At 41.5% G+C, this 23,441-nt stretch overlaps 1 protein-coding gene across 1 annotated transcript; it reads right to left on the reverse strand.

Annotated features, from left to right (window-relative positions):
• Positions 1-79: 79 nt before the first annotated feature.
• rom1b (retinal outer segment membrane protein 1b) lies at positions 80-4,231 on the reverse strand (the record flags this gene model as incomplete). The annotated part of the gene is made up of 5 exons (XM_084550364.1): positions 80-316; positions 1,392-1,638; positions 2,220-2,407; positions 2,731-2,973; positions 4,082-4,231. 5 exons carry the CDS (start codon positions 4,229-4,231, stop codon positions 80-82), a joined length of 1,065 nt encoding a protein of 354 aa, XP_084406490.1.
• Positions 4,232-23,441: the final 19,210 nt, after the last annotated feature.

The following is a 23,441-nucleotide window of genomic DNA, read 5'->3' on the forward strand; positions in this document are numbered from 1 at the left end:
ACTCAACAACCATAGAACCTCAGACACATCCCCCCCTGTATCCCTTCCTCTTCAGCTCACATTCAAATACTTTTTCTCTTTAGCTGGCAGGAGTAGGGGAGGCAGCCTTCTCTGTATCAGCCTCAGGGGACTCTTCTGTGGTGGCATCAACCTGCGCAAACATTAGTATGCTGTGGACCTTGGCCTTGACATCCTCAAAGGTTTCCTTCACGCCCTTCTCCAGGATGTAACCCTCACTTTCACCCTCTGGGTCCTCCAGACCCATTGCTCCTTCCACAGCCGTCTGCAGGAACCGCAGACTTAGAATAACCGATATCTGGACAGAAAGAAGCAATGAGGATACTGTTAAAACAATCTGTTAGCAGGCAGTGCTTGTCACCTGATTAAATGGATTCATGTGCTCAGAAAAACTGATGCCCATGGGGAAAAAAAAAAATTACATTTAATATCACAGATTTAAGGAGTGATTAAAATCTACTGTTAACATGTTAACTGTGTCTGTATATATGTTGGTTTTTAAATCTATGTTTGATTTGTGATAGATGATTTATTTTTTCTGATTCAGTAGTGATGCTGAGAAAGCCACATAAGAACCATCATTACAAATAATTAGAATTATTACTGCAGGATTACACTGGACTGTGCATGAAAATGTAAGGGAGGGAATAATGTAGTTTTTATTCTTTATTTTGGCAGGCTTTATAATGTTTAGTCACTTCTAATTTTAATTGTTAAAGTTGAGGTTATGGTACGCTCTCACTGAAATACTGACAACACTGTGGAAATTCACACACTGTTTACTTAAATTTAATATAAAGTCCCTTTGTCTGATGTCTGGCAAAAATATTTGAAGCAGCTTCTGACAAAGTGCTCCAGCCTTTGGTAGAAAAAAACAGATGTTGTTTAGCTCAGTTTGATGCCTTGGTAACATGGCAGCCACCTGTCCCCGTCAACAAGGACTAGGAAAGAAACTGAGCGGCTGCATTTACAGATTGTCTGATTAGCTGCAGGCAGTGTGTAATGATGCTCTGCTGAACGTGTGCATGAACGTCCTGTTCCAGCCCGAGGTATTGTTTGTTATTCAAAGAGAATGGGTCTTCGATACTGTCATTTTGCAAAGAGCGTGTTTGATTACAAGGCCAAAATCAATGTGTGCAACTGAGGCTTTCTTTTTTTCTGGTTGTCATGGCAGTCTCTGCCTGAGTAGACAACCATCATTTAAAATTCAGTTTTGTATGTGGGTTTTGTGTGAGTGGGTAATTTTGGGACAAACATGAAGAACTTCCTCCCACAGCATGACAAGTGCTTGGTGAATGAAACAGTACAGAGTAATTTAAATACTTCTGAAGATATTTCACCACATTTTTTTCAGTGTTGTTTAATTAACTCACCTGTATCAAGATAACTGACAGCACGCCAGGACCGGTGGAGTTCATCAAACCCATGTAGTAGTCGATCAGAGCCTGCCTACAGCCACGGTTGTACAGGTTGAGCTCCTCTGTCTGGTACTCGTAGTTAAAGTGGGCGCTGTTATCTGTCAGCTGGTTCTGCAGGCAGGGGCGAGGGGAGGTAGGGTTGCAGCAGCTGAAAGGAACGCCATCCAGCAGGTAACGACCGTCCACGTTACTCCGGATACGACTGGAGACAGAAAAAGCAGGGACGACATGAAAACCAGGACTAGAAAGAGATTAAAAGGATAGAGAAATGTTTGAAGAGTAAGAGGAAGACGAGCGAAGTTAGATAAGGCATATTGTGAATTCATCTTATGGGAGGTAAAGCGCAGGAAACCAGTTAAAGGCCTGACTTTTAGATAAATGCACTCTTTGTGAGAAATGAGCCGCGTCTCTATAAAAGTGTCATCATGTCACAACCTTTCTGTTGACTCATTCCTTTTCACTTATTTCATCTTTGACTCACCTTTCTAAGCCTCGCTGATGACCAACCTTTCCGTCTATACCTGTCATTCTCTTCAAAAGTAAAGGCCAGATCTATTTTTAATACACTCTTCTTCTACCCTTCACATCATTGTTTCTCCTTTCGCTCTCTCTCCTTTCTCTATAACATATTGTTTGACCTTTATGGATGTGAAGTCTACTTATCTGTCACTCACACAGACTATTTCCTTGGCTTCTCTTTCCTGTGTACCCCTCATCAGTCTAGTTTCTTTTCTTTCTCCACTATTCTATGACTTGCTCATCTCTGTGCTGCCGTTCACTCACTCCTTAACGTCCTTGGAGGTGAAGTCCAGATATCTGTTGCTGACCCACTGAACCTCAAACCAGTCCTTGAAGTTGTTGTTTCCACAACAGCGAAACTCCATCTGTAGACGATCAATGGTCTCTTTTTGGAAACAGCGGCCGGGCACGTCTGTGTCCTTATAGAACCGGATACCATTCCTTAGGCCCACCTGATAGGGAAGAGAGACATGGGATCTCATGTTTTTGAGAATGTGCCGCATGTCAAAAATGCAACTCCACGGATATATGATTTTTAATTTTAATTTAGTTTAACTGACAACGAGGGCTCTAAGTTGTAGGATCTTTCACCATGTCTACTGAAATTTTTAAAAGCTGTCTGACTCTTTCAGCCACGCTAACCGAGGAGCTTGCAGGTGTTGGGTTTCTTTTGCTTTACAAATGTCCAATCTGTCATCTTTTAATCACACGCTGATATCTACTTTACTTCTAGACCTGTCACTCTTGAAATCACTACCCAGCCTCGTGTCCCCACCTTCAAGGACTCCTCCATGCTCCCCTGTAGGGCGTAGCTGAGCACCACCACAGCGATGAGCAGACAACAGAGCAGAGCGGCCACAGCAAACCAGGCCAGCAGGAGAACCTTCCAACGGGGGAAGCGGCTTGCATCCAGGGAGTCCTGACACACACGACTGGCAACCCAGTTGGTGCCAATGGAGGCCAGGCCCACCATCATTAGGATGTTGGGCACCACGTGGATCTCTGCGTTGTCCATCACCTCGTGAAAAGAAGAGCACAGTCAAAGATAATAATTGCCACAAGAGCAGAAGCCAGCTGTAGGTTACTTTGTCATTTCCTCTACCCACTTCAGTAATCCTTCATTCAATTAGCCTTATCTGTTCAACAATGACCTTGGCAGTCAAGAGATTCAATTAGCTGCTGATACGGTGGATGCAACAGCTATGTGGCAATATGACAATAAATGTAATTCATTGCCCCCTGTTAAAGCCAAATTTAATTATGAACTGAGTTAATTGTTGGCTTTTGAGTTTGCAAAACCCAGCAAACCACAAAGGACATTTGCCCCATTGTTGTTTTAGAATAACATTTTTAAAAAAGAAATTACACCTGTCCAGCCAACTGTGGTATCATGACAAATAATCTCTTGATGCTGTTGAGAAGAAATAATTTCCGCTCTACGTGGAATAATCAGATTTGTCCATGATAAAGTGCAACAGAGTGCAAATCAAACTTGAAATCTTGTAAAGTGGGTCATGCCAACATATATATATATATTGTTTCAGTCATCATAGCAATCTCTGCACCACCTCAGTAACACTAGCTGCAAGTGAGACATTAAAAGTCTGACCGTCAGTGCAAATCGATGCAGCTTTCCTGTGTGACCAACAGGATATCAATTCTTTCATCATGTCTAAATCAATCACTCATCAGTTAAGCCCAATGACTAGTTGGTTTAAACAAATGCACAAAGAGGTCATGAACTTTTACCTGCTGGCGCCATTACTCACATTCAATGCACACTGCACACTAATGATTTTTGGGGTTAACTGTTGATATAGCTTTTAGGCATGCTGCATCCATATGACTTAACACACCGTGAATGTGTATGTTTACTGTGGTATTTCGTGTGTTGTGGTTCCATGTGTGGATTAAATTGTTGAGCTTTAAATAAAACAGACAGATGAACAGCAGCACAGCAGACAGAGCAAACAACCACAAGCTAAGGCAAAGGTCTGAGAATGAAATCACACATTTGTTAGCTTTGAATAAATTCATGCACTGCTTTGGATTTCAGAACCGCTTGGCCTACTAGCTGACCTGACATTAGTGTGTGTGTGTTTGCGTCCATGTTTCTCTCGCTCTACCTCGGCCCTACGAAGCAGCTCTGTCTTAAGGTAAACCCCCAGACAAAAGATGAAGGACCCGCACATCACTGCGAGCCATGACAGCAGCCACAGGCCCTGGGCCAGACGCACCCGCTTCTGCTGGGTGAACTTCAACTTCAACAGCACCATGGTTCACTATCATGCACCGATAGTATGAAAAGTAAGAGGGAATGAGCAGGACAGAAGTGGACAGAGTCAAATCTTGTCAAAAATGAATTCTGGCCAGATGCATGTAAATCAACAAACACACAAGCTGACAAGTGGGGGTGCTTTCCGTTGTGCTGTCTAACTTTGATAAGTTATTAGCAGGTTGAGCTCATCTAAGTTGTTCCAGGTGGAGGGGATAAGTAGTTAGATCCCTGAGATGGTAGAGAAGGACACAGTTGACCTCAGTGGATAATCCAAAAGCTTTCACTTGGTTGCTGAAATCGTCCCAAAAAGATTCTTTACAATCCAGATCAGAGGTGCAGCACCAGGGAAAACTGTGAGAAAAGTGATGATTAATGAAGTATGGAAGATAAAGAGATATTCCTTTTCCCAGAGACGACTGGTTTTCCCCAAAAGAAGATGTTTACACCGCTGCAGTCTCCCCTTCAAGCTGAAACCACCGTTTTCTTCCTCCTGGTGGGATGTTATCTTTTGATGGCGCCCCTCTGGGTCTGTGCATGTGCGGCGCCCCCCTAAACCGCTGTACCCATGGTTGGAGGACACGGAGACTGGCCAAAGTCGAGAGTTTGGAGCCGTAATCCCCCCAACAGAGTCCTTGGGATCCTATTAAAGCCCATGGGCCAATGGGAAAGCAGGCCAGTGTCTGATCAGCAAACTTGTTCTAATGGACACATAGTATGGGAGGGCCTCATGGGTTATTATGACAGGTGGACTTACCTGGAACCCTGTGGGTGTCTCTGAGTAAATAAATAGTTTAACAAATGAGAACTTGAACTGTCTGCATCATTCAGTGTTTTCTGTATACTTGCAAATATATTGTGTTTAGTTCAAGAAGATCTAAACGATCTAAAACAGCCCACCACACACAGTATGAGCCTTCCCTTGAAACACCAAGAATCATACAGCTACAGCTAATTTTCTCTAAACATACTTTCTTCATGCCCATTGCACTAAATCCACATATTTCCATGTAATGATTATGTTTTCCGCCATTTCATTTTACATTTTAGAAAGCTGACTTTCAGCCATAGCAACTTAGAAGTGAGCAGGTGTTGTGTTGTGTTTTGTTTTGAACAGCTCTCCTTAACCATTTTACCTTTTAAGGCCAATCTGCTTCACTTCTTGACCTGTCACTCCTGAAATCGCTACCCAGCCTAGTGACCCCACCTTCAAGGACTCCTTCAGGCCTCCCTGCATGGCGTAACTGAGCACCACCACACAACACACACTCCATATACTGTGCATTGATCTATTTATAGTTTTTTGTTCCTTAAAAGTGTCTTGTGCTTGCACGTCATGCTGCTCACATGTGCCTTAAATTGTCCCCTGGGTACAAATGAAGTTCTGAATCTGAATCTCAAATCGCTACAGCTGACTTTTAACGAAGGGCATATTCCCAAAACTAACATTTCCTCTTAAACTCGCCCTCTAAGTCTCAGTTTTTCTTGACACTGAATGCACTAAACCCACACATTTCCATTACTAGTTTTAACCTAAACCAAACTAACTAGTGCTACTAATCAGATTCATCACAACTAATTTGTGGTCAGTTAAAAAAGACTAAATATGTAATCTTGCATTATGTTACATTACAATGGCACCATAAATCTGCTTTAAATTACCAAGAGAAGAGTTCATAATTTTTTCTCGATAACAATTATACATTTTGATTATGAATATTAGATTTAAAGCAGGCCATATGACTGATTAAATTGTAATATTGTACCCAGACTGATGGTCTCAGGTTGACAGTGGTAATGCAGAGACTGGTTTATGTAAAGTGAAAGTAAGACAAGAGATATGCCTGGAGGGGATTATGAATACAGCGCAGCAGGGAAGGAGGCCGGTGGGGCTGGATCAATAGGATTAAACTGTTATTATAAGTATTTATGACAGCTTGAATCAGAGCTATGGTTAGTTTGATCCAGTCTCATGTTACAACACAGATGCCAAGGATAAACACTATTTTTATCATTTTTATAACGACAACCTGTCCATAAACACTCCTCTATCACAACACCATTAATCACATGATGTTATTAAATGTATGACTGACTGAGAGATTTTCATTTTATGTAATGAGGTGTTTAGCCCTCTAGGGGCACGGGCTGCGTAGTGCTGGTCAGATATCTCAACAGCTCCTTTATAGGTTTTGAGAATATCAAAAGTGTCTTTGTGTTGTTTGCTATATATCATGAAAATACTCCTTGTAATGCAAGAAACCATAACCTGAAACACTGCGTTGATTTAACACAATTATCTTTATTGGCAGAACAAATGTATTGACACAGACTTCACTACAGGTATTCCTAATGGGAAAATGCAGAGCGAGATACAGACAATAAAGATTAAAATAACGTTAACACTGTATGTTGCAGCTGTGCTTTATCTAATCTACATCCTCAACTCATGCACAGAATTACACCTTTGTATCTTAACTGTACATTTTTGCCAACATCTTAAAACATCAACCATAAACATCTTATTATTTCAGAAAGTCAGGGCCAGCACATTTTATGTATCATATATATACACACAGAGAATCACTAGATATTTACAAAACCATGTCATGTGCAGAAATATCTAAATTACCTTTCACATTACTTGGTAAATAATATTAGAAATGTTAGTTTAACAGCATTATCTGGAGGCAATGGTAACTATTTCTTCAAAGAGGTACATGTTCTTGGTTTGACTTATCATTATTTAAAGTATAGATAAAATATTTTTAGTGCGTTTGACAGTGGTTTGCAAGCTTCTGTTCAGACATGACTGAAAGGTAAAGGCCAGCCAGTGTCACTGTCATTTAATATTAAAAATGTTTTTCATGTAGTAGTAGGTATTACATGTCAGCTGAGAGCTTCTTCTACATCTAAATTAATGATTTTGTGTTTTTAACTTGTTAAAAGTTGTTTTGTTTGTTTTATGTTTTTTTTTTTGTTTTTTGTTTTTTTGCATGAACGTCAATCACATATTTTATCACAGACAAAATTGGATGTGCTACATTTTATCTGGCCACACTGGGCGCTGTTAAACACAGAAGCTATATTCCGAGACACTCCCCTGTTATTAGTGACTTTGTGTATCCTCGGTCACAGGGAACATTTTATAAGATCAACATACTCTCTGTTAATTTGGGAGAAAATGTCACAGGGAACAAGTAGGTTATGATACATGGAGACAAGCGGAGAGACATTTCTAAACCTTTATAATAACAAAACCATAATTTCTTTTCTTTCTGCCAACTTTCTCCATTGCTCATTTTATTCGTGCAACTTGTGCTTTTTGTTTGAAATTGTGTACTGTTTGTCTAAATTTGGTATGTTTCTTTGTTCATGATTATACACTATTTTTGGAAAAAACGTTTGTGTCTGACACACATTTGTGAGACACATGAATAAATACATGTTTCAATGCAGTAATATGAGAATATACATTCATCCTGCCATGTCCTTAGATGGTCTTTTCAGTCTGCCGCTTTGCCTGCTTGTTCCACTCCACTCGCCCACTCCTGCCCACTCTGCTGCTCCTTCCCTCCACCCACCTCCTTATGGGCCTGCAGCTGCTGCAGGAAATCATCAAGTATCTGCTGTGCTGACATGGCGTTCACATCCTCATCATTCTGCTCCAAAAGCGATACCTTTAACACTGCCTTCCCACCCCTGCCGTCACCACCCACACGGGGCTGCTGGGGATCTGGTGGGGTGTCAACATGGTTAGTGCTCAGAGAAGGCTGCTGCTGGCTTTGGGGGTAGAGAGGCTGTGGTCGGGCAGCGTAACTGGCAGCCATTTTCTTGTAGATAGCAGTGCTGATGTCAGCCACAGAGAAAGGTGGGCTGTGGCTCAACTCCTGCTGCCCAGAGAGACTGCTCTCATTTCCTGTTGTTGCCATAAATGGCGTGAAGGCTGTGACCCTCTGTGGACCTGCCTCCGATTTTGTCAACCAATCCTCTGCTTTAGGAGGGTGGGAGCGGTCAGCTGTTTGTGGAGAGGTGGCAGAACGGCCGACTGGAGCAGAGGATGTGAGAAACTTCTGTATGGCCTCAGCTGAGTCAAAGTGTTTCTCCAAAAGCTGCTTTATCAGGCATGGTACCTGACATAGAGGCAACAAACACAAACATTAACTTTGAATTCATAAAAAGAATAACTATCACTTTTTTACAGTTCAACAAATTAATTCTTATTTATAACAATGTTCAGTTTATGTTGAAACAGTGTAAGAAATGTGATAATTCAACAGTATGATCATTCTACGAAAGGTAGTTTGTGGTGCTGTTATTTAGCCAAGTCCACTGACTAAAATGGAGTTGTCTGAAAACAGAAATATGTGTCGGTACAACAAAAAAAATGTATTTGTTGAGTGTACCTAGTGAACTGACAAGTGAGTGTAGTTTCTCCATGTTATTCTGCATGTTTCCAGTAATATGGTAGATAAATACTGTATATGCTCTTGGTTGAAAACCTCACTACAACTTTAGTATTTTGTTCAACAGATAAACTGAAAAGTATCTGTCTCATATTGAAAGACTATCAGTGAAAATAATTTCACTTAATATTCTGTAAAATAAGACAGGGTACTACACACTGGTGCAGATTAATGTACGTCTATTCTTCCAGCAAACATTACCAGAGTTCATCTAGGTTTAGTGTGGACTGAGCAGACACTGTGTACATTAAGATTTGTGAAAAATCCTGAAATGCCCTGCCAAGCAAAAATAATAAATCGAGGTCATTTGCTATTCGTGGACATCTGCGTGTGTGTGTGAAGTGTGCATTGATGCCCAGTAGATGTCAGTGTGCTCACATTGACGTTCTCCATGGCTGCGATGGTCCTGTGGGCGTCCTCCAGCTCTGAGCTCAGCTGAGACACACGATTTTGCAGATACTTTCTTTCACTGCACAGGCTCTCTGACTACACACACGCAAGAACATGAAATAAAATGGACGAATGTTAGATTTTCCCCTTTATTACTATGCACATAGATTTATCGTCCTCGTCTCCAGTTTTCTTACCGCTATGTGCAGATGCTCCCCCAGTAGATTATTGGCCTGCTTGGTATCAGTATGTGTCTGCAAAAGGCTACATAATTATAAAAAGAAAGACGAGTTATTAATAAAACAGACTCAATATTAAATATATTCTCAAACCTAGGATCTTTACTGCTATGTTTAAGTAGAGTTAATGGCAGCTGTTTGTCAGGGCAAGTGGCAACCACAAACCTTTCTAATGAATATACAACAACTGGCACTCGACTGGAGTCCAGTGTGAAGTGACTATTCACTCCAGTTGCTCCAGTCTGTTAAAGAATGTTTGGTATGTGCCTGATGGCAGTAGCAGTTGTAATAAATACAGGCCAGACAGGATCACAACAAGACTCCTGCATGTAAAGGGACAGGGCAGATGCTGTGTTACCCCTGTGAGTGTCGATCACTGTAGGACCAAAACAACCACGGAGAAATACACAAGGAGAAACAATACACAATACATAAGGAGAAATGGGTGACCTATGTTTTTCATTCAGTATGTTCCATGAATCAATTAATCCATCCAAACTGTAAAGCCATGGGTTAACTTCATTATGTTTTTATTGATTACCAGTGGCTTTGGAGCCTATAACAGATCCCAGCATCTCCCTCTCATATAGAGGCATGTTTTCCTTTATGTGCTGTATCATTGAGTGTTTTCATCTCCCATGCAATTTAATCTATTTCTGCACATAAATCACAGGACGTTGACTTTTGTTCTGATAAAGATGCCAAACCTTTTGTATTTCTCTTTAACATGACTGAGCTCGTCCCTGGTCCTCTGCAACTCGGCCTCCAGGCTCTCAATGCAAACCACCGTCTGCAGCAAGTTCTGGTGAAGATCTGCATTCTCCTCCTGCAGTGCCCTGAACACAGAGGAACGATGGTACACGGAGTTACCGCATAAACAATGATCAGAGATTATTTTGAAATGGTGCACTTTGGATCCAGACATATTCACATATTTGTATTTTAATATTTTACATTAAATATAAAGATATTTGCTGCAAAAAGATCTTGTGTGGCAGTTTGGTAATGTTTTATTTATCAGTCTGTAGACCTCATATGCATTTGACAAAAAAAAAACTAAAACTGTGTGATTTGTGTATTATTTATAAAAGAGTGGCAAATATTAGTGTAATGATATGAAAACTAAATCTGTATACAGTTTTATTGACAATACAGAGATGGTTATATAAATGAGTTCCATAGCAACACTTCCTCCTGTTTATGCAGGAGCGGAGGGAGAGAGGAGGCTTATTAGAGTGATCAATAACCACTGACCCATCACGAGTCAGACAAGAGAGAACAGGATGAAAGAGCCAGAGAGAAATGTAGGAAAACCTGTACTCGAATGTTATATGGGCAGACGGTATGTACAACAGACACTTACTGAAGGTGGTCGGCATCACATGGCATCTCCTAGAATAAGAATAGAAGGATGATGAAAAGAGATCAAACAAGAAATATGAGATCATTTTGGAAGTATTTGATTCATCATGCAGTGCAATTCAAGTATGAGGAAAGTCTTGTTTTGTAAGCCATAGACTTTCAGCTATAATCAGACGACATGAAGCTTTACTAATCTACTATGAATTTGAACACGCCCTACACACCCTTACTGAAAAGTCAGAACTTTGAACTCACGGTCATTGTTTCATTTGAATTGCACGGGGCTGGATGAGCTCCAGAACAATGAAAAACACGTCACTGTCCAAATACAACATGTATTGACGTGTAGATGTTTGATAGAGTGAACTGAAGCCCTCAAACAAAGCAATTTAAACTAAATAAATGTTAATGTTTCTGAATGGAGGCCCTAAATTGCTTAAGGTGAGACAAACTGAACAATAAAGAGTAAGAAAACATGAGCTCTGTCTGTTAATTTCTATTTATTACTATACAGAGTAACATGCACTGGAGCCGGGCACAGCAGACATTGTGTACCCAGTTGCCACTCCATTACTGAGGACATGACTGATGAATAAAGTATTGAGTTATGGCGCATTTGCTCCCCGGAAACAGAATCTACTAGCATCGATCTGTGAGGCTATACAGGCGCCAGGATTTTTCCCCTTTGCCCATGTGCGATTATGTATGAATCTACTGAACCAAACAAACTGAGTGGGACCAAATTCTGTGCTACCACCACACGGAAAAAGTCAGATGTTATGTAAGGTTGTGTGTGTGTATTTATTAGTACACATCAGTGTAAGTCTGAGCAGATTCTTACATAAGAGCAACGCGATACCAGCTCTTATCCAAGCAGCTCACATTTTGAAAAGTGCTGGTCATAGATTTGTCTCAGTGGATACAGTATGTGTTGTTACTTGAACTACCTACGAGGTCAGTTCAAATAACAAGCAAATATGACATCTAAACTGACATGTCAGGTAGTTTCAAGAGGAGTTTCCCTTAAAAGCACAGGGTGATCATCTGCTGCATTGCTGAGGAATGACTCAGCTTGCAATGCGTAGTGTTTGACACATCCAAACACAGCCTATGAGTCAGCTGCTCTGCCTCTGCAAGAGAGGAGCAACACTGCATTTATTATTCCCTCCTTTCTATACAAAGAAAATATCCCTTCACTGCGGTACTTTGCCTTGGGGAGCTTAAACGCTGACTAAATTTATGGCCATGTTTCAATCACTATCACATGTCGCAGACTGATAAAGTTTGTCCTTGGTGTTGGTTGATTTGCTCTTTTATATATAATTTTATTCCCTTATTCCCAGATACCCTTTTGAAGACCTGCTTGTGTTGGGGGTCTATTTGTTCCAACCTAGTAACTTAATTTTAAAATTATATTAGTTAGCTGTGATGTATTACTTACAGGTAACACATGACTGATTTTTCACTTACTATGACTGATTTCCCTGATTTAAGGGTACTGAATGACAAGATAATTATTTTTTAAAAATTAACTGCATAACAACAAATAATGGCCTGTTTCATACACATTTCTGGACTTAACCAAATTAAGGTATTTGTGTTCTATTTGTGACATTTTATTTTTAATGATCTAGAATCATTTGACTTATGATTCTCACATTATTTTCTCCTTTTAAAAGGGCAAAATTACTGTCAAACTTACCCTTTGTTTTTTAGGGTGTCCCGCATGCTGCGACTGGTGTCGACTACTCTGCTCTGAGCTAGGACTGGTAGCTGTGGAGGCTGTGTCTCTGGCCCTGGATGAGTCAGATTTCGTGGATGAGGACTCGGATCCTAGCCCTGGTCCTGCGCCTTGGGCTGAGGATATCGGGGAGTTGTTTGGCCCTTGGTTTGAACCAAAACCCGGATGTACTTCCTGAGGGGAGTGCTGGGTATGGGGATGTTGGCTGTGGAACGTGCCGGCCTGCTGTTTGTGGTGGTGCCGTTGTTTGGACTGCATGGGCTCAGGGCTGGTGCTGGTTCCATCCGTGAGGTGAGGGCCACCTCTGCCATGTCTGTCTCCTGACATGGAGCCTCCAGTGGGCGAGGGTCTTCTGTCTTTACGGCTGCTTCCATGGTGGGTGTTGTGGCTGGGAGAGTCTGGGTAGTGACGAGGTGGTGGGCTACCATGATGGTTCCTAGCTGTGTATGAGGTCAATTTCTCAGGATTGGAGCTGTCCGAGTATTTGCGATTGCTGCTGTGTGCTCCTTTCTCGTGTTTCCGGGGCTGCTTTCGCTGCTGCTCCATCTCACCCCGTGTACCCTCTCTGTGCTTCTTGGGTGGGAGCTGAGGTTTGACTGGGCCAGATGTTGGGGCTGGGACAGATGTCTTTTCAATAGTCTTACTGCTGTTCACACCCAAGACGTTGAGAGCAGATGGACTTATAACCTGTTTTGTAATCTCATCTAGAAAGGCTGAGAATTGTAACTTCCCCTGCACAAAATTTGCCCTGGCCTGCTCTATCTCAGGTTGAGTGATCCCTTTGGCCTTCTGCCCACTCTGATTTTGTCCTTTGGAAACTCTTGGGGACAGCACCTCCATTGACTTAGCCTTACGAATGTCAGTGGGATGCTCCTTGTTCTTGAGAATCCCCTTGCCAGGTAGCTGAATGGATGACACTGCCCTCTTGGGACCCTTGGGGACCCCTAACAGAATATCCTCCTCATTGAAAGCCAGACTTCGGTTCAAACTCGCTGTCTTATATAAAGGCCCATAATTAATGTGCGATACCCTGGATTGTTCTCCTCCAACGTCACTATCATTACCCTGAAGAAGAGCCTCATCACTCCGACTGTGACCACGGTCAAGAGAAGAAAAATGTTTTCTCCTTTGATGTGAACTCGCATCTAACTCGCTACAAACGCTGCCATTTTTGTGATGCTTGACAGTGGCAAAGACAATAGGCTCACTGCCATCGTCGTCCCTGAAACCTCTGCGCACATCAGGGATGTTGGAGCAAGACAGGGAATGTGGTGGCCGCTCAGCATTACGAAGAGAGAACTGATCATTGGTGCTTGTCTCCGTGTACCAGGAGGAGTAGGAGGAGGAAGAGGAGCAGGAGGAGAGGGAAGAGGAAGAGGCCCTAGAGAGAGTTACAGGAGTGTGGTGGTTGTAAAGTATCTCATCCTCTTCACTGTGGTGAAACTGATGAGGGTAGAGGGCATCATGGTGTGGGCTGTCATGGAAATAGTGATTTTGCTGATGGTGGCGATGGTGACCTTGGCTTTCATCTGTATTTCTATCAGTGTCATCAAACTTTGTGTATCTACAACAAAGCCAAATACACTGTATTAAGGGGGATTCTGTATTTAACTTAAAATACGTGCTCAATTTTGAGGCTTTTGAACTTTTTTTTTTTTTTTAAATCCATTATTTGAGAACATACTGTATATCTGTAAGGTTAGAATAAGACACCCTACCTGTGTGACTGAGTGTCTTGGTGGTGATGATGGTGGTTCTGGTTCCTTCGGGGCTTCATCTCATCAGGTGCAGAAGGGCTGTGAACAGGCTTGAAAAACTTCTCCATTACTCCTCTCTTTCCTGGTGGTAGGTTGTCAATGACGGCCTGGTAGGGCTGAGTATACAAGCAGCACTGATCCGTGTTGATACTTTTTCTATCTCCTCTGCTTTGCAGTTGGTTTGCTCTTCTTCTTCTCTATGAAGCTACAGCTTGTGTCTTGCTGTCAATTACAAAAATCATCAAACATCTGTTTACAGAAAAAAAAGACAAAATCAGTGACCAAAAAAATTTATATTTCTTTCTATCTAAGAAGGAATTTAGTCAAAAAATGTTTTCTCAGACACAATGCATCTTAAAGTGTTATAGCACAGGATCCAGCTGGATTGTTTGTGTCTCTACCTATATGAATAAGTTTGTCTCCCTCAGCGTCTGGCTGCAGAATAATGGAAAGCTGGATGGTGAGCAGGATTGTATGAATTCCTGGACGGTGGTTTGATTTTGCATCACGCCTGATGTAACAGCTGGGGGCTCATTGAACCAGCTGAAAGAGCAAGGCATTTGTCCTCATATGGGACACAATTAACCGAGCACTGTGGAACAGGATCTATAACTGGGTTCATTTAACCCACTGATATAAAATGCAGAAATGTGTTTGGCCACATGTTTGTGATGCTTTGTGCTTCAATTTCAATGCTATGTGTTGTAAACTTTTGTGACATTGTTGGTGCACTTTGCTGTTTTTATCAACAAGTTTTCCAAAAAAGGATGTAAAAGAATCAATCAAAGCTATTGAACGGCCCACTGTGCTCCATTGATTTCCAGAGGTTTCCTGTGACCATTCAGCCGAAGCCTACGTCATTACATCTACACGGGACAAGCAATGTGACAGTATACTGTATGTCATGATATGAATTTATAAACCATCAGAAATCATGTCAAACCATTTTTTTCTGTTGCAGCAGTTGCTTTCAATCATGGCCAGTGCTGCAGAATGCAACTGGTTCAGAGAAATCATACTTTTTCTAGTTACTTATTAATAAACAGCTTGTCTGTTTAATTGTCCCTAGTTCGATTTAATCAGTGGTGATGTAAAATAATTATGCACTGTGTTTACCTCACCATACCATATCCAGCTGATTATTCAGTAACCTAGTCTATGATATAATCAGTGCAAATCGGGGTAAACTTCCTCACAACGGCCTTGATTAACATTTACAAGGTCTCGATCAGCCTGTAGCGTCAAAAACCTTTGTTTGGCTTCACTATCACACAAACAAAAGGCCTCTCTTCTTCTTAGGCCTGCATGGAACAGGCTATATCCTGTTTAGCAAATGAAAGAGATCAATTCGTTGGGGTTGTGAGAGGCTGAAACTCACCCTACTGTTGCTGATCAATACTGGGCTAGTACAATATACATAGCTGCTTAAGGGAGGCTGCCCAGACTTGTTCAACATACTGTAATCAGTGATAAACAAGTTGTGCAGATGAAAACAACAAGGGAGGGACACTGTGATTGCATGGCTGGTTGAGACGTGACGAATGGCACACATTTTCACTGGGCCCTCTGCTGGTGAACAGAAACCACTCCGGGTTTCTCCTTGAAGAACTGGTAATTTTCCACCCTGCCACAGCAACACACTTTCTTTTTCTGGATGTTTCTGGATATTTCTACAAGTAATCACGTACAATCTTCAGTCGGCACTAACACAATAGCGTATCATCTTAATTTCAAGCACAATATACGAAAGCATGATTTTGAACCACACATTTACGGAATACTATATATTTAGTAAAGTAAATACTACATGAATCAGCAGCTTTATGGCAACTACTAACTAAGCAATCTACCATAAAAGAAAAACTGGTTATTGGACACCGACTGTACAAATTAAACGAGATGAGTTGGCTGTTTTCTTTTGTTTTTCTGTAACAACAGCGTATCATTGCAGTAAAGGGGAAGTAGATCCGACAACTCAGCCGTATTCTAGTTTGATCCGGTTTGTAGGGCCGTGTTACACACAAGTAAAGATTATTCCGCACTGCTGTTCCCCGTGACGTCAGTCATTGTACAGCATTAAAATTGTTGAAATGTGTATTTTTTAATATAAATGCTTAATGTTTTTTGTTTAATTTAAGTCCCTACGATACATTTTACTGAAAATGGCCACACGATTTACGCATGTCTCATTCATTGTCCCAATGCAGCACTTTCCTTCTTTGTGTATTAGCTCTGTGTGTAAGAGTGCTTAATTTATTGTTTCGCATTTATCCATCTATTATTTCTGTTTTGAACTCGACTCTAAACCCGCAATCAATCTATGTAAGCGCTTGTTTCGTATAATAGTGGAACTACTTTCTTGTCGGATGAATACCTCGCGTAGCACTGGCTGACTCAAATCGTATAAAAGCGCTAGCGACGCCATTTCAAGTCACTTTCTACACTGATGCTATTTCGGCGTACGGTTGGGCGGCGCAGGTTATATCGAGTTTGTTTTCTATTCTTTTTAGATTTCGACATTAGCCTATTGTAGATGAAGATCTGTAGCTGTTACTCTATTTTGCCTGATATTTGTGAGGAGTCAGAGTTTAGTGTGTCTTTATGTGCGTAAATGAACGTTGGGCCTAGTCTCGAAGGCATGTAGCTTCAATATCAAGATCCGCCCTTTAATTTTAACTATTTCTTTAAGGATGGTTTTGTCATCCAACTTTTTAATCGTCTTTTTGTTTTTGGCAAATGCCATTTAATGCTGTTTTTTATACGAAACCAGAGCGCTGTTGTTTTTTTTTGTTGTTTTTTATGTCGACAGCTTTTGGGCTAGCGCCAGGCTAAACGAGCCAAATATAGCCTCGTGTTTGAGTAGGCGTTATTGGAACGTTACTTTTCAAAAGTCGTGTTTTTAGTGTTCATGCTTATGTGAATGAACATTAATAACTACTACCATTTATTGGTAAACAATATGTATTTTAATGATAGTCAGTTACGTATCTCTAACGGTTGTTGGCTTAAGATGGGAGCCGTGACGTAGAACTATGTAGGCGTTGTCTTGAGTTGATTTGAAACCATGATCACGTCCTGACGTAAACGGTGACGCAGAGGGAGTGGCCATGATCTTTAAGGGCAGGAACGGCTACAAGGCCGTCTTTAGCCACCTCAGATTTTATTAGCCTTGCATTAACTGACGTCATGCAAAGAGCTTTAGTTAAAAAAAAAAAAAGAAAGCTTTTGTTTGTCGGCTTGTATGCGACATGGTTATATTTAAGAAGTCAGTGAAGGGAGTCAGAGTAGAATGGTGAAAGTTTGTTTCAGGACAGCTCTGACCTACACCCGGTTACTCCGATAGTTAATGAGTTAAAAAAAAAAAAAAAAAAAAAAAAGCAAATCGGAAAGCATAGGGGAAGGAACGGAGTATGTAAAGGGAGCAGAATAGAATCATTAGACAAATATATCAAGTCTTTGCAAAAACCAAAGAAGCAATCTGACAATCAGTTTTTGTTTTCTAAATGATTATGGTTGATTTAGGTCATGAGGTTCATATGATTTATTTTTACCGAAACAAAACAGTTTGGATAGCTATTGCTTGAGGGCTCTAGCTCAAAGAATCTCAGGCTTAGATGTTACATGGACTTTTTTTTTGTTTGGAGAAGACAGAAGATTTTTTTAAATTTTTTTTTTGTGGGGGGAAATGGACTGAGTTATCAAGGGGCGCAATGGACTTAGTTATTGTGAGGAAGAATGGACTTAGTTCTTAGATGAAGATCGCAGGACCAGCGTGGAGCGAGGCCATGGGACACGGGGAGGACCAGAGTGGTGCCAGGCAGGACAGGACCAGAGGGCATGAGAGGACCAGAGTGGAACCAGGCAGGACAGGACCAGAGGGCATGGTGGGATGAGCAGGAAGCGGCAGCCAGAGCTTTCCGAGAGTGTGCACCAGAGGGAGCCAGAGGCACAGGGCAGAATAGCAGCAGGAGTGGCCAGCGCTGAAGCAGTTGCTGCAGTTCCAGAGCAAGCCAGCCAGCCAGCCAGTTCTGAGAGGGTGGGACAGGGCGCAGAGTCTTCTAGCTTCACAAGTTTAAAGCGGGGCATTGGTTTGTATATTGGGTAGAGGTATCTCTGTTACATTCTCAGGCACATAGATTTTAAATAAGTTCAGGCAACTTTTGTAGAACACAATTTCTCGCACAGCTCTTTCTTCCTCTTTACAGGCAAGCCGTGTAAAGCGTTTCGTACCGTGATCACCCCTCCTGTTGTGCGCTGACATGTGTGGTGGTGTCTGCTGTGGTGAATGCCTTGGTAGTGTGATGGCGAGAGGAGCATCTTATCGGACTTCTCTACCCCCCCTGCGATCACGAGTAGTTCCCCCCAGCCGGAGGGAGAGGCAGTCCCTTGTTGTTCGATAGGTCTTCCCCAGAGAAGTTCAGGAGTGGAGTGTGAGAGTGGATTTTCTCCTGTTTGACCAAGTGGCGCGCGTATACAGCAACCCTTCAATACTTCAGCTTCGCCTCGTTGGTGCAGATCAGCTACATCTACCACTCTTAACCCAAGCAGTGAGTTAATGCATGAAATGTACATGTGGGTGTAACTATCCTGTACATTAGTCGTCATTACCTTTGCTGTATAGTAGTAAATGGTCATTTTTGCAATCACAAAAGGAAGTCTATTGCAACGGTCGGTCCTATCAGTGAAGATTGTTGGGAGGGGGAGGGGAATTTAAAACGTGTTTGGAGTTTTTCTTTTCACAGGCCTGGCCCCCTAAAGCTGAACATCGAAAGAATCCCCCATCCGTTCGGTACAGATTGAGCCCATCTTATTTACTTAGCACTATGGATCGGGATCATGTGCATCCATTGTGGTTTAACGAGATATAGGAAGGTATTTGGTTTTCAATGAATTCTTTAGATTTTTTTTATTCCTCTTACAGTGTTTGGAACATATTGTAAATGGGCTTTCATGCATTTTGGGGTAATGGGAGGGTGGGATGTGGGGCGTTAATCAGTCTTTTCCTAGACTTCACAGCTCCACATTGCCCAATGCAAATGGCTTGAATAGGAAACGCCCAGGCGCATCCAACAAGATTCAAGTGGACACTTTGCCACGCAGGATAGCAACCCCAAAACTAGTCTGCTGACGTAGCGAATCCCTTTTCCCCCGGGGAGAGTGGTAACATGTCTCTTTACTAGTCATTGTAATTCTGTACAGGTTTTGTGGGGTTGGAAGGGGGCTGTTTATTTTTGATTCTTGCAGATTAAGTTAAATCACCTGCCCTTGAGATATCTCCAGTCCACGCCTACAGTTCAGGAAGGATTCCCTCGTGCTTGGGCCTGCGGTATTTAAAATGAAAAACTAGTACAATTTCATGAATTGTGTTCATAGTCTACAGTTGACCCTGCTAAGGCAGTTGCTTTTCCACTTGCTGTAATGCTAGTGTCTGTGTTGTAGTTCTGTATTGTTGCATTGTATAAGGGGAGGGGTATTGTGGGGAGAGAGGCTTTTTCCTTTGCATTTTTTCAGTGTGCTGTGTCCTGTGCGCTTTCCAATACCCGAGACCATCAGGAACTCTCCTAACTCATTGTTTGTACAAGTTTCCTTGCGCATCGAGCATCACGTAAGGTCACTAAATGTGTTCATTTACCTTAACATTCATTGTTTGGCTAAATGCCTCCATTGCAATTCCTTTGCAATTAGTTACTGTACCTTGTATTAACAATACAATGAGTGAACTATCTGTAAAGGATTTCCTTATTGCATAATAAATGCATAGCTTGTTGTGATTGAATACAGTTTTGGTATGCATTTGTTCTTTTTGGGGGCTTGTGTGGGGGAGCTTTTCTTGTGCTTTTTCAGGTATGACTAAAGCTTGGAGCTTTGTAGAGCACGGATGTGACCTGGGCACGAATGACATCTTTTCAAAGTGGAAATTGAAGGCAGATAAGTTGAATCCATCACCTATTGATGTTGGAAAGCAGAAAATTTTCAGCCCTATAGTGGTCACTTATCTTGAATGGACTTCACTGTCCTCATTATTCTTGAAATGAAAGCAACTTGCTATACTTGACTGTAGAAATAGCACTGCTGTGCTTTCTTAACAAGAGTCTTGTGATAACGGGAAGATTTGATGGACCTTCATTGATTCTGACGTTATCTGCAGTAAAGCATTTGGGTAAGGATAACAATGGTCAGTTCTACGATACTGTGGGGAGGGGGATAGGGGTGTTTTCTTCTCTACCTCTTTGATCTTGCAGAGCAGTCCGCAGGAAGAATGCAGTCTACCTAGGACAACACAGGAATCATGCTGTCTTCAACCTACATGCAGTTTGAACAAAAGGAGTCAGGTTGTTTTTGGTGTTTTTACATAGATGGGTATAATTAACCCTCAGCTGCTTGCCCTTGTGCAACTGTGCAAGTGGCAGGTTGGTCACATTCATTAACTTGCAATTGCGCAACTGTGCAATTTTTAAAAAAATTTAAAGTGGCTGAGGAAAGCTGTGCATGGTGCAGCTTTAATTTGGTCTGACATGCAACGCAACTGTGTTGCTTTTATTTATATTGTGGATTGGTATTTGGTTGGGCGTATCCCTACACTTCTCTTTTCAGAAATCGCAGTGCAAGACTGGTTTGAGCACAAGTTGAAGTCCTCTAACCTGGAGCATGTAGTAAGATGTTGGCTAACTTCATCAAAACTTCTGCAATGTTGTAGTTGACAAAATGACATCTTGGAACTGGCTTTATGTTAACCTAAAATCATCTGTAACAATGCTTTACTAGCATATTCCTCTTTGGCCTTGGGGCCCTATTGCTTTGCATCTTAAGATCATAAGATGAGTAGAACACGAATCTTTTGTGTGGTGGGTGTGTTGTGGAGATCACTCTTTGTTTCAGATCATACTCGTCTGTCCACTTCGATCTCGCCTGCCTCTGAATGCAAAGTCATCTGTGGAAGCTATCAGCGAATATGAGTGTGGCCCTGAATGATGTACCAACCCCCCCGTGCGCTTGAGCTTAAATCTGAATCCCCGACGTCCTTCGCAGAAGTCCCGCTCTCTGTGTCTGTGTGCCTTTTTTCTTTCCCCTTGGTTTCTCAGGTCAAATTGCCTAAAAATCTTTATTTGTCATCTGGGATGGCCTAACCTGTGATGCCACACTGAGAATCCAGTCACGTTAAGATCAAGAGCTGCAAGCTTGTTTTGCTAATACTGCATCACTTCAGTCTCGTGGGTGCCAAGTTAAGTAATTTCGGTTCCCTTGATTTTTCTTTTTTTCCTTTAACATTACCATTGCTTTAATGTGTAACTCGACATGTTGCATGCACATCAGCTCTGCATAACATTTTATCCGTAATACAAAACATAATGTTCATGAAGTCACTGTCGAACATTGCAGTAGTATTATGGTCAGGGGTTTTTTGGGGGGGCGCAACACTTTTCTCTCTCCCTTTCAGATTTCTCGTTCAGCTTAACTTGCTACTGAGCCAGGAGACTAAAGGTCTGCAAGGAGTCATGGAATGACTTGGTACAGCCAGCCGCTAGAATTGAATCATTATTGCGTTGAAGAGTAGCTGTGGTAAATGCTGCTGCGTCAGTCGTGGTAAACAAAACCATATTGACAACAATTGTCATTGGATGGGGTTTGGTATGTGTGTTGGGGTGGGAGGGGTGGGGGCTTAAAATTTCTGTCTTCTTTCATTACAGCCATAAACTTGGCAAGAAAGCCTTCACTGTTCATTTGACCGCGGGTCCTGCTGAATTGCGAGGGGAAAACCGCTTTGAGTACTGGTATCGTGGCTTCGTTAATATGGATTCATGGATCAGTCATACGCCTATGCAGTGTCGTTTTGGGGAATGTGGGGTTTGGGAAACCAGATGTCTTTTTCTTCCAGTTTCAGCCTCGTCACCAAGAGAAATCCCCATATGGTGAAAGGATAAAATAGCAGCCAGGTGTCGAAGGGCTTTCTTTTCCTGGAGGAACAAACTCTGTTCCTCCAGGTTTTGCTTTTGCCCATACTATTATGACAAAAAAGCAAAAGACTCCGGTGGTGGCACTCCTGACTTTGTTGGGACGGGGTTCAATTCCCTGCGGTGTCTTGCTTTTTTTTTAGTATGCTGTATGGGGTAAAAAATAATAAATTGGTGATCTAGGACTAGAAGTTTTTTTTTATATTTACTACATAAACTATGCCAGAAGCAGACTTATGGTGTTACCAAGGGTATGTAAATGTATATTTGCTGTTGGTACTTGATTCATTACATGAATGTCATTCCATCAATTAAATCAATGACTGTACTTTATGTTTGCCAGCATGTTTGAATGTTTTCTCTCTGAAGTGCTAATATTGTGAACTCTAAATAAAATGTTACATTTGTAAACTGGACATGTTTTAATGGAAAATTCTTTTGTACAGTTATTTACATTATAATGAAGGTACTAATTGCATGCTAGCAATAATGAATTCAACATATAAAGAGAGAGCTCATCAACATATTTAAAGTGTAGCATTGCAATTTTATTTGCAATGTACATTAAAAAAATGCATAAACAAATGCTTTATACATTTAAATAATGCTAACATTAAACAGGACAGAAATGAAAATGCACATAAACCATTATAGTGGTGTCCTTTTAACATGGGACGGAGACCTGTAGAATCAGTTGGGTATGCAATTAAGGTGGGGAAAGAAGTACTGCTGGAGAACAAAGGTAAAGATGACCAGGAAGCCTGTCAAACTAGACCCTCTTCATCCTCTACCAGACATGTCTGGATTGCACAAGGGAAGAGGAACTAATGCCACAAAAACCACCTGACTGCCACCCACCAAGGGATGTCTGAAGAAACCATATATATGAGCAGTTTTGTCAAACCTTTTCTGCAGGTCAATCATGCCGTATTTCCAAATCCACATTCTAATTTTATTGCACCATTTAATAAAAGGAAACATGCCAAAACTATCTTGATAGTCCCTTATCAATCCCCAACACATTTCATTGTGTCTGGGTTCATCTGTGTGGTCTCCATGTGATTAAAGTACACATTTGGTTAATATTCCTACACCACTGACACACAAATGTCTTTGGGAACAGTGGGTAAATCTTACTGTTGCCAAGGATACATAATTTTTTGATTACTCACTTCCTGTTCAGGAATATTATCTGTAACAAATAGCAGGTTTCTAAAGGGCAGAATAGGCCTCCTCATCAAGTTCAGGTTGTTACAGATATTCATGATTTCGCTCTGACTTTTTAACCTTGCATTTTACATGGC

Source organism: Chelon labrosus (genome assembly GCF_963514085.1).
Source record: "Chelon labrosus genome assembly, chromosome: 8".
NCBI classification, from domain to species: Eukaryota; Metazoa; Chordata; class Actinopteri; order Mugiliformes; family Mugilidae; genus Chelon; species Chelon labrosus.